Here is a 15661-nt window from a genome sequence, read left to right as displayed (position 1 = left end):
AAACCAATTCTGGACACCTCGGGCGTGATGACATGGTGCATTATCCTGCTAGAATATTTCATCCTTGTAGGGGTATGAGGAGCCCATGAAGGGCTGCAAGTTGTCACTAAGCAATTCAGCGTAGCAGTCACTGGTCGACGACCTGTTCAGATGGATCAGCGAATCCATACCGTGCCACAGGAACACACCCCCACACCCAGTACTGAGCTACCACCAGCCTGTATGGTGCCTAATTGACAACTGGGCTTCAAGTCTTCATGGGGTCTGCGCCTTATCCGAACTCTACCGTCAGCTTGAAAGAGCTGGAACAGTGACCAATACGCCCACACTACAAGTCGCCTGTCCTCCAGGCTCCAATTAGCAATGTCACGTGGGCAGGTGAATGATCCCGCTATGCCCAGTGTTGTCATATCAACAATGGCACTCCGATAGGTCTTTTGCTCCCATATCCCACTGATGTTAAAGAACATTGCAATAACCTGCTGGATATGCATCTGGTACCTTCTGCATTGAATGTGGATGTGATGTGAGCCAGTGTGGTTTGTCTGTTACCGCAGGCAGTTCTAGCCAGATGCCGCTAATTATCCGTGGTCAGCCACTGCACCATTCACTATGCATTGTGAAGCTTTCCACAAGGTATTCCCGATACACACGTAAAACCATCAATCGAGGAGTGTTAAATGTCCACAGTGCTTTGACAATGGACTGTTACATTCATTTGGCCTCCACTATCGTCCCCAGTTTGAAAGACAATAATTCATGTCACCTTGCCATGACCATCACAGACAGTGTTTACACTCACTCTAGAGATCTCAGATCACATCTCATACAGGTCTCCGCACCTCCAACATGTCACGGTGCAGTGGCGCCACTGACTATTAGCTTTATATACTGCTATCCCATGACTTTAAGCATGTCAGTGTATTTGGACAGAACATGAAAGTATCACAAATAATACATAGAATAAGAACACATATCACTCCATATAAACAAAAGACTTACCCTCGGCGCATATACCGCTTTATCGTCCGATATGCTTCTGAGAACATTTCATAATCCTCAGGTTCTCCAAAGAGTATATATGACTTCAGAAGGTACTCATAGAATGAATCTAACCCAGCTCCTAAGCCACTAAGGCGACCAAGCCATTCTCCAGACTGTGAATCGATTGCATTTCCTGAAAAGAAGAATGTTCTAGTAAGCGACCTGTCATGGAAAGTATGGAAACAGTGATCATTAACCTAGTGTGTTACATCAAGACAATTTATTTTTGAATTATTATGCCTTTTAGTGTTGAGCCCGTAAACCTCTATGATTATGTACTGGAAAAGAAAGAAGAGGGTATCAGTGCTGATGAAATGGATGACCTACTATTGTGAAAGGCATGAGTAGGAATCAAGCACCTGGAATTAATATATCGTATATATGTGAATAATCCTGGCATATTTTTTAAAAAATTTAGCGGCAAAAAGTTTGGGTGCAGGTATTATTTGCGTCAAGGATGGTAAAGTGCTCCTAACATACAGCAATTTGAAAATGGTAGCACATGTTTAGGATGGCTGGTGTGAGCTCTTATTATAGATCATTCAGGGCAAAAGAAAAGCTCCACATTATTGAAAAAGCAGAGAAAATTAGTAATCATGCTGTATTGAGAAATTAAAATTTAGACAAGTGTCGTACACATGATTGGAGGAAAATTAAAGCTCGTCTTGAACAGACCAAAAGTAAACACTGGGCATTTTGGGGACAAGGAGTGAAGTTTCAAAGAAAAATGAGAATATGTGAACATATGATTGAAAAGAGACTGTCCAGAAGTGCATTCAAGAGTTAAATGTGTTGATTTAAAGCTACAGCAATAGTGAGAGAGTTAAATATTATGGATTGTGAGGCTAGCTCACATTTTTATTTTTGAATGAAATAAGTTCAGGTTAGCACAGCACAATAACTCCCAGCCAATTATGAAGAAAATATTGTGACTATCCACAGATTTATCAGTTTGTGCAAGAGAAATTTGTAATTACTCTCGTAAACTGACAATGAAGACAAGACATCACTATATTTTGAAATGCTCCTGGATTGGACTATACTATAAATTAAAAGGGTGAATGCAGCGTGGTATTTTATTGTCAGGTAGTATTTATGGTAAATATAAATATTTATATTGGATGGGGATTAATCACATATATATACCTTACATTCAGAATTACTGGCTGTCTTGGGAGGAGCCAGTATGAAAAAATGAGTCCATTTAATGTGTAAGATGTGAGATACAGAAGTGTCTTAAAAAAAAAAAAAAAAAAAAAAATATTACCTCATCAAACATGGAAACTACCACACCATAAATTTAGTATCTTATGCATGTAAACGTGTTTAGAATGGCTGATGCGAGTTCTTATTATAGATCATTCAGGGCTAAAGAAAAGCTCCACATTACTGAAAAAGCAGAGAAAATTGGTAATCATGCTGTAGGGAGAAATTACAAATTAGACAATTTTACAGTTTACAATTTACAATTTTTAGACAAATTTATAGTAGAACGGGCTGATAAGATGAAGCTAGGTTGGGTGAATGTCAATTTGGTTTCTGAAGAAATGTAGAAACACGCAAAGGAATACTGCTTTACGTATTTCCTTAAGAGGATGGAATTAAGATACGTAGTATTTGTAGATCTGGAAATGGTATTTGATACCACTGATTGGGGTTTCCTATAACTACTGAAAATACTAACATATCATAGTAAGCCAGATTTGGACCGTACAGTGGATGATTCACCAGTTACAATCATGACCAGGCTTTGGATAATTCTGCATATTTGGAGTAGCTGTATCTTAATGCTACATATTTTTTGCTTTCCTTCTGTTAGGGCATATTTTGGAAGTATTCTTCATTTTGAGTGTACACATCAGCTTCAGCAGGACAGTACTGAAAAATATGTCATTTTTATGAGATAACTGGAAACTGCTGGAAACATGTACATGACTCAAGCCATATTCAACAAGTTGAGATGTACTATTTATAGCCAGGTAGCCTATTTGACAGGTGGGTAGCGTGTTTAAAATTAGCAAAATCGGCTCTACATTCAGCCATTGCTTTGTCTACCTGCAACCCCATTCGGCAAGTAGGCTTCTGATTCATGGAATTTGACTTATTACAAGGCTGTCTTTTCTCCACTTCATATATAGTTAAATACAATGTCCTTTCATGTACAACTAGTTCTTATCAGTCCAGCTTTGACTGTGTTGAAAAGGTAGTGTTCACTGTACATTACAGGACTGTGTTATTGCTACTTAATTTATAATGCCTAAGGAGAAGAGAACTGTTGGTGATGTAAGGAAAGCATATGTACACAAGTCTGAAGACTTATCAGAAGACAGAAGTAATTTGTTTTGTAAATACTGTACCACAGCTGTAATGGCAACTAAAAAGTACCAAATTCAATTACCTTCAAAAGATGAAACATAATAAATTATAAATGGTAAACTTAAAACAAAAACGCCAACCTCTTGTAACCAATAGCTTTAGGTAAACCTGGACCAACACAAACTAAATTCATTAAAGACTTGTGCAAAGCTCTTGTCTCGGCACACATACCATTGCCTAAGCTAAACAATAAGAACATGCAGATTCTCACCACAATTGGGAACATGCATCATTTTCAAAAATATTTTTTTTGAAAAGTACACCAATGAAATAGTACGTAAACGTATTACATTGTGGTATGTTGCCTTGTTTTCTACCATTAAAAAAATATTTAATAGTGCCTTTCCGCAAGGCGAGTGAAACGGCCTCTGACGTAAGCGGCGCGCTGTGACGTCACGATCCAGTACCGCATGGAGCTCTACCAGCCGTTGTGCATCACCCGTTGCTAAAAGCCGATTGTTTATTATTCATGATCGCGAATAACTTCAAAATGACAGAAGAAAGGTTCAAAACAGCACAGTCAGACAATCTATCATGTGTAAATGTCATCATTCTTGAAAAATAGTGACTTTTGTGGCCGCAGAAATTCGCGGATAACAAGCAAGTTTGTAAGTGGCGTCTTTTATATACGTGCAATGTACTGTAACCTATAGTATTAGGATAACAACGAACCTGGATAGATATCACATCACTTTCAACATTTCCTTCTAGACTGATTCCCCCATTAAAGAATAACATTACATTTTCGGGCTTTCAGCATTAGTAAAGTAAGAAATCGGATTTCAGCACTAACATAAACATATAGGTAGCATTATAGTACTAGTCCGCTTCTGTGGTGTAGTGGTTAATGTGTGCCACTCCCGGAGGCCCGGTTTCGATTCCCGGCTCTGCCATAAAAGTTGAAAACAATTAGTACGAGGGCTGGAACGGGGTCTACTCAGCCTCGGGAGGTCAACTGAGTAGAAGGGTTTCGAATCCCACCTCAGCCATCCTCGAAGTGGTTTTTCGTATTTTCCTACTTCTCCTCCAGGCACCTAAGGCCACGGCCGTTTCCTTCCCTCTTCCTTGTCTATCCCTTCCGATCCTCCCATCCTCCAACAAGGCCCCCCGTTGAGCATAACAGGTGAGGCCGCCTGGGCGAGGTAATGGCCCTCCTCACCAGTTTCATCACCATACTCAAAGTCTCACGTTCCAGGACACTGCCCTTGAAGTGGTAGAGGTGAAATCCCTCGCTGAGTCCGAGAGAAAACGAACCCTGAAGGATAAACTGATTAAGAAAGAAAGAAAGAAGGAAAGAAAGAAAGATCATATAGACTATAGGGCTATAATCTATCATTCCCCAAAAAAAAAAATATATATAAATATATATATTTATGGTTGGGACAACTGGCCTACCCACTTCCGGGGCCCATGAAAGAGAATTAAATATCTTTGTGGAGGGAAAAAATTAAACATGATAAAGATAAATATGACTTCATCTAGTTTTCACAAGTCGGGCTGAGTGGTTCAGACTGTTGAGGTGCTGGCCTTCTGACCCCAACTTGGCAGGTTCGATCCTGGTTCAGTCCGGTGGTAGTTGAAGGTGCTCAAATACGTCAGCCTCGTGTCGGTAGATTTACTGGCACGTAAAATAACTCCTGCAGGACTAAATTCCTGCACATCGGCGTCTCCGAAAATCGTAGAAGCCAGTAACATTAATTACATTTGGCTTTTAACAAGCTGAGCATATCAGGAAAGAAAAGAAAAGAAATGTGTCCTGGTGACATTTTAGTCGCTCAATACAGGAATGTCTTCGGGTGCTGTGACTTTTACTTTTTTTTTTTTTTTTTTTTTTTTTTTTGCTTTACGTCACACCGTCGCATATAGGTCTTATAGTGACGATGGGACAGGAAAGGCCTAGGAATGGGAACAAAGCGGCCGTGGCCTTAGGTACAGCCTCAGCATTTGCCTGGTGTGAAAATGGGAAACCACGGAAAACCATATTCAGGGCTGCCGGCAGTGGGGTTCAAAACCCACTATCTCCCGGATGCCAGCTCACAGCTGCGCGCTCCTAACCGTACGGCCAACTCGCGCGGTATTTTTACCCTTCGGTTTATTGACTTGGCTTGTATAACCTAAAACTTAGGCTAAGTTGGATAATATTTTAAACACCTACATCACTATTTTCACCTGTGTGCAATTATCTTATTTATTTCATTAATATTATGATAATTATTATAATTGAGCATTGTTAACTTATAAGACCCCAACAGACAAGCATTGGTTTTGTGTAGAGTTATACATTTGTTAAATTCACGTTGTTTCCTTTCATGATGTACACGCCTATTCTTTGTTACATTATAGAGTATTTAGATATAACCTAAATTTCTTTACCAATTAAGCTCTTCAATAAAGACATACATAACTGCTCCATGCCAGGATATATTGGTAGAATTAGAGCTGTCCAAATGGTTCATAACCCCTTTGATTTATTATCTTGACATGGATCACCCAAAACATAGGTTAGGTTTGGAGAATACTTTAATAATCAGCATTATTTAATGCACTGTTTATTACTTTCATATTCCAAGATGTAATTGAAGCATTTAAATAAAGCATCATACATTAAAATTTAAAGTTTACCACTAGAACAGCTGACATGGAAAAGTGATTTGAAAATTCAAACAAATTCATCTTACGTTAAAATCTTCAAAAAAATAAACTGTAGACTTTTCCGATATATCACCAGCATTTCTCCAGCTCGCCAAAATCCATTTCTCCCTAGTTTTAGCGTCTTTGGAACGTTTATAAACAATTTGTTTGGTATGGTATGCGATGTGCTATTGCACATCGCAACTCTACACCATTTATAAGTTTTCTGCCTCACTGTCTGCGCAGGATTCATTTGAAGTCTAAAATATACCACTCAGATTATTATCCAATGTATAGACCTCGAATTTAACCATACTAGACACTAACGTAAAGTAGAAATACGCGAAGTGTATCCTGCTTCTCACAGCACACTATGCGTTATTTCGTCTGCTAATTCAGTCAACCTGTACGATGACGTCAGGCCAATGAGATCGCGTACTTGCGTGACGTGACATTTTCGTAGATTTTTATCATGTTTGGAGTTATTATTTGTACATTCTGATCACATTTTTGAATTCTGCATGCAATTTTGAATCAGATTAGCATATTTTTAATTAAAACCCCGGATCATGCATGTTCCCTATTCAGCACAAAAACAGGGCATTCTCACGACACTCACCAAGAGGGTGATATGAATTTGTGAGCTATCAAATATCCAGGAGGAGATGGACACACTCAAGAGTAATGGTTACAGAGATGTACAGATTCATAGAACCCTCCATCCCAGTGGGATGACTAAGTAAAGCTCACAGAAAGAAGTAGTGAAGGAAACTGCCTACCTGCCTTACTTTCACAATACCACAGAACAAACTGCCAAGGTCCTCCGCAAGCACAATATTAAAACTGCGTTTGCCACCGTCACTAAAATTGCTCACAGTTTAGGTAAAACCAAGAACAATTTGTCCCCACTATTACACCCTGGGGTGTACAAAATCCCTGTACTTGCGGCAAGGTATACATTGGCCAAACATGCCAGTCCATTAGCACTCATATCACGGAACTTCAATGAAATATTCGTACAACCAGCCAGACACATAAGCAATATCTGAGCATGCCTTATCGTCCGGTCAGGATGTGTTCCAAGATGGTGAGGTCTTATGCATGCTAAACACTACAGGTCTAGGATTATACAGGAAGCTGTGGAAATACATAAAAATCAAACAATTTCAACAAAGACACCAGCTACCAATTAAGTAATACATGGTTGCCAGCCATTAAGGGTTTACGTAGGTAGTTCTCTTCCTTGTTCTTTGACTATTATTTTGCTTCGGTGTTTTCCCAATTCGTACAGTCCTCATCACCAGATTTTCCATTCCAGGCTCGTGTTAGTGTCATACTTTCATAACGTATGTGCACCTGTTATGGCCCCCCTCCCAGACCAACTCTAGATGGTGCTGTCGGCTGCCACTTGGAATGTTAGTTCTGTGCCAGCATACAGTGAGCCATCTGGTAACAAATGAACGTACCACTTCCTATTACTAATGGCTAAATTCAAATCTTCATCGTTGGAGAAGTCTTCCTTGTGAACAGTCAAGATTTTCTTATGAAGATGCGGAGCAAAGTTCTCTGCGAAACGTGAAGAATTTCACCTTATTTTACTGACGTGACATAAACCCAAAAAGCCTATATCATGTCTACAATAAGAACTTCATTCAGTTTCTGGGGGAATATACAAAGAAACCAGTCCAAGGTGAATCAACAATTAGGAAGAATTATGTCGCTGGGTTTTAGAAAGTGGTGTCAGGTAAACTAATGGAAAAGGCTGATGGAAAATATAATATATTTTGATTTTGCCAGATGAAACAATGGCCGTGGATCAAAGATCTGTAACTAACTTCATGTTTGGAATTTTAGGAGAGGAAGAACTGAGAGAGAAATCATATTTACTAACTATGGACAAGTTACCGAACAACACGGTGAATAACTCAACAGTTGCTGAATTTTTCAATGATACACTTAGTTTTTTGTGGCCATCAGGAATTTTTTTTAATCATGTTCTCGTGGCCTGCACTGATGCTACACCTTACATGTGCAAAGCCAGGGAGGTCTTGGGATATTGTATTCCAAGATGATACATGTCACGTTTGTAGCATATGGACATAAAGAGTCACTGAAGCAGTCCAGGCTTCTTTTCCTGAAGTAAACGTTTTGATCTCTACAGTTAAAAGATTATTTCTAAAGGTGCCATATTGCAAGAATATGTTTTTGGATACAGCTGGTACTGTGCCGCAAGCGGCGAGGCTCCCTTTAAGGCTGGCACTATCCTTAAATCCCCTAATTAGTTTCCTTCCAAATGTATTAGTATATTTTGCCTGATATTTCAAATATTATGCATTTTAACTGGCACTACCTAGTGTGTGTGTCTCCTGACAACCAATAGCTATTCACCACAACTCAGCCCCCTGCATGTACAAGAAGTATCAACTACTTTAGGGGCAGTGCGAAGAGGGGATACATCTCGTAAACCTGTGCGTTTAGGCTTGCTCAAGGAGCTGCTGGTCATTGTGGTGGAAGAAACCCATAACAGTAGTTGTTCACTGAACAGGTTGTTAGTAACTATTGCAATCTACGGGTGTTTGAGAGAACTACAACAGTACAGTATATAATGAAACATAAGGGATACAGGGTTGTCAATGATGTTCAGTACGAGATAGCATTGTTCCCTGACCTGTAAAATTACTGAACATGACAAATCTGAAGAAGACTCAAGACACCTGCAAAAAGTAAATTTAAGGTAATAGTATCATTGTGTGTTACTTTAAAATACATCATGTCACTTGTAGAATGAGTATTACTGAAAGGTACTGAGCAAGTGGCTGTGCGGTTTGGGTCGAGTAGCTATCAGCTTGCATTCGGGCTATAGTGGGTTCAAACCCCACTGCCGGCAGCCCTGAAGATGGTTTTCTGTGGTTTCCCAGGCAAATGCAGGGGCTGTACCATAATTAAGGCCATGGTCGCTTCCTTCCCACTCCTAGCACTACTATCCCATCATCGCCATAAGAACTGTCTGTGTCAGTGTGATGTAAAGCCAAAAAAAAAAAAAAAAAGTGCCCTTTTCTTTTGACATGATGGCAGTCCTTTTAGGAGGCGAATTGCAGCATTTGTGTTGTTCATAATGGCACTGACTACATACAGCGTGAAAGTTACGAAAGTGTGTACTGTCGTCAGCATGGAATTTAATTGCAGTGAAGAGTGTGTGTTTTTATTTGTATCTTACTCTCTGTGTGTTTTTTTGCAACGACGACGACGATGATGATGATGGCTGTTATTTAAAGGGGCTTAACAGCCAGATCATTGGCCTGTAATGATACGAGGTGCAACGAAATGAAACTTAAAACTTCAAAATATATCCACTGAGTACAATCTAAAATGATGACAAAATAATTATTGTGAAACCAGAACAATCAGTGGATCCAACTCACAATACCTTAATTACTGGGATGATGCTTATTATATAACGGAGTCCAAATACCAGGTCACCACCCCCTCATAATGGTACTAATCACTGGTAAAGCATAACCATGGTGTTCCTCCTATAGTGGTACTGATCACAGGTAACGCAGACTCATGGTGTTCTCTGTATGGTGGTACTAATCATAGGTAATGCAGACAAACATAATGGCACCACTCACAGGTAACGTAGAGCCATGGTGTTCCTCACACCATTTGACTAATCACGGGCGCCAGCTATATCCGCAGTATTTCTCACATAGAGGTACTAAGCACAGGCCACGTATACTCATGGCATTGCTCACATAGTGGTACTAATCACAGGCACCGTAGACCGATGTTGCTCCTCATATAATGGTACTACTCGTAGTTAACAAAAACCCAACTTGAACACAGCAGAACCAACCCATTCAAGCGCAGCGCTCGGCGCCAACTCTCGCTAGACGCTAGTCTATGCAACCGAGCGACCGCAGCCCTACCATGGTGGAATACACAAGATGGTACTAATCACAGGCAGCGCCCAGATCCGTGTTGTGCTGTACATAAAGGTGCTGCTCCTAGGTAACACAGCCCATGGTGTTCCTCACATGGTGGTACTGAATGCACGTAATGTCGACCCATGGTCTTCCTCATGTAATGGTAATAATCACAAGTAGTCTCATGGTTCTAATTTAATCATCCCTTGGTCGTACCTTATGACAGGCAGCGGATACCGCGGGAGTATTCTTCGCCTGCGTCCCCCACTCACAGGGGGTTTTCTTCTTTTACAGTGTAGTAGATACTAGTAGGCTAATCTACACCATACATGCATTTCAACAGATGCGTTCAATTTATCTCAAGTTTTTTTCTTTTTTTTTTACAACTGGCCTTACGTCACACTGACACAGATAGGTCAATCAATCAATCAATCAATCAATCAATCAATCAATCAATCAATCAATCAATACTGATCTGCATTTAGGGCAGTCGCCCAGGTGGCAGATTCCCTATCTGTTGTTTTCCTAGCCTTTTCCTAAATGATTTCAAAGAAATTGGAAATTTATTAAACGTCTCCCTTGGTAAGTTATTCCAATCCCTAACTCCCCTTCCTATAACTGAATATTTGCCCCAGTTTGTCCTCTTGAATTCCAACTTTATCTTCATATTGTGATCTTTCCTACTTTTATAAATGCCACTCAAACTTATTTGTCTACTAATGTCATTCCACGCCATCTCTCCGCTGACAGCTCGGAACATACCACTTATGTTACAAGTCATTAATCTCATATTTCGTCCGTAATGACAACAGTGATTACATATAATTTTTAAAAAATATTTGTTTAATGTCAACCTGTTTTCAACAACTTAGGTATTAATGTGTACAAAGGACTCTTAATTTCCGTGTCGTCATTAAGGTTATAATCCTTATTAAACGTTTTGTCCAAATAAATATAGATATTTTCAAATTCGTTTAGCAGTTTTCCCTTGTTAGTATTCTTTATTATTCTTAGATCTTTTTCTATTGTGGTAAAATGGTGGCCTGTTTCCTTCATGTGTGTACGCATAGCGGAATATTTATGTTTTTTGGCATTGAAATGTTCCAAATACCTTGTAATAAAACTTCGCCCAGTTTGACCAACGTATGAATAACCACACTGTGAACAAGTCAACCTATAAACTCCTGAATTCTGATATTTGCTGTTATTATTATTATTTATTTTATTATAATTAAAAAATATGTTCTGCGTAGTATTGGTTGTTCTGTAAGCTATGTTTACATTATGTTTGTTGAAATTATTGGTAATTTGGTGGATCATTGGGCTATTATAAGTGAAAACGGCATATTTATTTTTGCTGGGTTTATCCGGTTTGAGGTTAGTGGACAGTTTGTTTTTTATCTTATATATCAGATGGTTTATCATTTCAATTTTGTATCCATTGGTTACTGCAAGGTTTCTTATGTAATTCAATTCAGTTCTCAAATTTTTGGGAGATAAGGGGATACTTAAGGCTCGATATATTAGGCTGTAAAAAGATGTCTGTTTTTGTGTTCCAGGATGTAGTGAAGAATTATTTATTGTAATTGACGAGTGTGTAGGTTTTCTGTGAATTTGATATTCGAAGGAGTTATTAGATCGTGTAACTTTTATATCCAAAAAGTTTAAAGAGTTTTCACCTTCATCCTCTTTCGTAAATTTTACATTGGGGTTAATCATGTTTAATTCGTCCAATATATCATTACTATTGGTGGTATTCTTGTCAATTATGACAAATGTGTCATCCACAAACCTCAACCATAAAGTAATTCCTTTTATGTAGGTTTTAATTTTCGTGTGTTCTATCGTATCCATATAGATATCGGCTAGCATACCTGAAATGGGATCTCCCATCGCCAAACCATTCTGTTTGTAGATTTTACCATTAAAGGTGAAATAATTATTATCCAATGTAAATTTTAGTATAGTCATAAATTCTTCCATCTCCATTTTACTGAGATTACTGTGTTTACTGATATTATTGTAAATAATATTAGTGGTGTCTTTAATCGGAATATTTGAATACATGTTGACTATATCGAAAGAGCACATTATATGATGGGACTGTAAGTTAAATTCGTTAAGGGTTTCGCAAAAATCAATAGAATTTTTTATTGGATGCTTGTTGTTAAAGGTATAGTGTTTTTTGAGAAAGTTATGGATATATTTAGAAATTTTGTAGGTCGGGCTGTTACGACAGTTAATAATTGGACGTATAGGGACATCCTTCTTATGAATTTTGGGGAGGGCTTTAGCTTTAGGGAGGCTAGGATTCATGTTAATGAGATTTTGTTGTTCTTGGTCATTAAAAAGAAATGTTGATTTTTTTAATAATGATTTTAAGTTTCACTGTATTCTTACTATTGGGTCTTTGTTTGCTATTGTGTAATTATTATCATTAAGAAAATCTTCTGTTTTTTGGATGTAAGCATGTTTATCTAACAGAACTATTGAGCCTCCTTTATCAGCCTTGGTTACAATGATATTGTTCTTATCTATTTTTGTTTTCATGTTCTGTATTAATTTTTGTTGGTCTGGGTCAAAATTGGTGTTCAGGTCTTCGGCTAAATTTGGAAGTTTCTTCTTTATATCAGTTCTTAAATCATTTTGTACATCACAAGGTAATTTGGAAATGTTACTCTCTATTTCGGCTATGGTATTTATAATATCGACCTCCTTATTTTTATTAGGCCAATTATGTTTAGGACCTTTGTGTAAAAGTTCTTTCTTTTCATTCCAAAACTGTGTGCTCGTCAAATTTATTACTGTTGGTGTGAAGTTATGCATTAGATTTATATTCTGTTTATTTATTTTTGGCCTGGGGGGTTGAGTATGGTTTGTTTCTAGTAGCATAAGTTTGGAATCAAAAACAACTTTTAATGTCACATTTTATTCCAATCTTATATGATTGATTATTGTAAGACAGTCTTAAATATAACTATTATTTTTAAAGTTGTTCATAGTGCTGATGATGCCCGTTAAGAAGGGCGAGACATGTTCACGATTTTTCAATTATTTATGATCATTTAACCACAATAGTGGTAATTGTAAGTATTGACTAGGTTGACATTAAACAAATATTTTTTTAAAATTATATGTAAACATACCACTTAGTGGAGCAGCTCTTCTTCTTTCTCTCAATTCTTCCCAACCCAAACTTTGTAACATTTTTGTAACGCTACTCTTTTGTCGGAAATCGCCCAGAACAAATCGAGCTGCTTTTCTTTGGATTTTTTCCAATTCTTGAATCAGGTAATCCTGGTGAGGGTCCCATACACTGGAACCATACTCTAGTTGGGGTCTTACCAGAGACTTATATGCCCTCTCCTTTACATCCTTACTACAACCCCTAAACACCCTCATAACCATGTGCAGAGATCTGTACCCTTTATTTACAATCCCATTTATGTGATTATACCCCAATGAAGGTCTTTCCTTATATTAACACCTAGATACTTACAATGATCCCCAACAGGAACTTTCACCCCATCAACACAGTAATTAAAACTGAGAGGACTTTTTCTATTTGTGAAACTCACAACCTGACTTTTAACCCCGTTTATCAACATACCATTGCCTGCTGTCCATCTCACAACATTATCGGGGTCACATTGCAGTTGCTCAGAATCTTGTAAATTATTTATTACTCTATACAGGATAACATCATCCGCAAACAGCCTTACCTCCGATTTCACTCCTTTACTCATATACACTGACTGACAGAGCAAATGCAACACCAAGAAGGAGTGGTTCGAAAGGGATGAAAGTTGGGGAAAAAACAGAGACGGCACGGACGAATAACTGATGTTTATTTCAAACCGATATGTAGGTTACACAATGCGCACGGCATCGACTCAGTAGGATGTAGGACCACCGCGAGCGGCGATGCACGCAGAAACACGTCGAGGTACAGAGTCAATAAGAGTGCGGATAGTGTCCTGAGGGATGGTTCTCCATTCTCTGTCAACCATTTGCCACAGTTGGTCGTCCGTACGAGGCTGGGGCAGAGTTTGCAAACGGCGTCCAATGAGATCCCACACGTGTTCGATTGGTGAGAGATCCGGAGAGTACACTGGCCACGGAAGCATCTGTACACCTCGTAGAGCTTGTTGGGAGATGCGAGCAGTGTGTGGGCGGGCATTATCCTGCTGAAACAGAGCATTGGGCAGCCCCTGAATGTACGGGAGTGCCACCGGCTGCAGCACATGCTGCACGTAGCGGTGAGCATTTAACGTGCCTTGAATACGCACTAGAGGTGACGTGGAATCATACGCAATAGCGCCCCAAACCATGATGCCGCGTTGTCTAGCGGTAGGGCGCTCCACAGTTACTGCCGGATTTGACCTTTCTCCACGCCGACGCCACACTCGTCTGCGGTGACTATCACTGACAGAACAGAAGCGTGACTCATCGGAGAACACGACGTTCCGCCATTCCCTCATCCAAGTCGCTCTAGCCCGGCACCATGCCAGGCGTGCACGTCTATGCTGTGGAGTCAATGGTAGTCTTCTGAGCGGACGCCGGGAGTGCAGGCCTCCTTCAACCAATCGACGGGAAATTGTTCTGGTCGATAATGGAACAGCCAGGGTGTCTTGTACATGCTAAAGAATGGCGGTTGACGTGGCGTGCGGGGCTGCCACCACTTGGCGGCGGATGCGCCGATCCTCGCGTGCTGACGTCACTCGGGCTGCGCCTGGACCCCTCGCACGTGCCACATGTCCCTGCGCCAACCATCTTCGCCACAGGCGCTGCACCGTGGACACATCCCTATGGGTATCGGCTGCGATTTGACGAAGCGACCAACCTGTCCTTCTCAGCCCGATCACCATACCCCTCGTAAAGTCGTCTGTCTGCTGGAAATGCCTCCGTTGATGGCGGCCTGGCATTCTTAGCTATACACGTGTCCTGTGGCGCACGACAACACGTTCTACAATGACTGTCGGCTGAGAAATCACGGTACGAAGTGGGCCATTCGCCAATGCCGTGTCCCATTTATCGTTCGCTACGTGCGCAGCACAGCGGCGCATTTCACATCATGAGCATACCTCAGTGACGTCAGTCTACCCTGCAATTGGCATAAAGTTCTGACCACTCCTTCTTGGTGTTGCATTTGCTCTGTCAGTCAGTGTATAAGAAAACATAAAGTTCCAATAATACTGCCTTGAGTAATTCCCCTCTTAATTACTACAGGGACAGGTAAAGCTTGGCCAACTCTAATTCTCCGAGTTCTATTTTCTAGAAACATAGCTACCCATTCAGTCACTCTTTTGTCTAGTCCAATTGCACTCATTTTTGCCAGTAGTCTCCCATGATCCACCCTATCAAACGCTTTAGACAGGTCAATCGCGATACAGTCCATTTGACCTCCAGAATCCATGATATCTGCTATATCTTGCTGGAATCCTACAAGTTGAGCTTCAGTGGAATAACCTTTCCTAAAACTGAACTGCCTTCTATTGAACCAGTCATTAATTTCACAAACATGTCTAATATAATCAGAAAGAACGCCTTTCCAAAGCTTACATACAATGCATGTCAAACTTACTGGCCTGTAATTTTCAGCTTTATGTCTATCACCCTTTCCTTTATACACAGGGGCTACAATAGCAACTCTCCATTCATCTGGTATAGCTCCTCCGACCAAA

The 15661-nt window shown here is 39.8% G+C and overlaps 1 protein-coding gene across 1 annotated transcript in view; it reads right to left on the bottom strand.

Annotated features, from left to right (window-relative positions):
• Positions 1 to 15661, bottom strand: part of LOC136864312 (ER degradation-enhancing alpha-mannosidase-like protein 1) — a 305977-nt gene that overhangs the window by 180275 nt on the left and 110041 nt on the right. Inside the window, exon 5 of the mRNA XM_067141129.2 lies at positions 1003 to 1177. Within this exon, the coding sequence (XP_066997230.2) occupies positions 1003 to 1177 (175 nt within the window). The remainder of the gene's footprint in view (positions 1 to 1002; positions 1178 to 15661) is intronic.

This window comes from Anabrus simplex, chromosome 2, assembly GCF_040414725.1.
Source record: "Anabrus simplex isolate iqAnaSimp1 chromosome 2, ASM4041472v1, whole genome shotgun sequence".
Taxonomy (NCBI): domain Eukaryota; kingdom Metazoa; phylum Arthropoda; class Insecta; order Orthoptera; family Tettigoniidae; genus Anabrus; species Anabrus simplex.
Note: the sequence above shows the minus strand (reverse complement) of the source record. Positions and strands in the feature narration are given on the sequence as shown.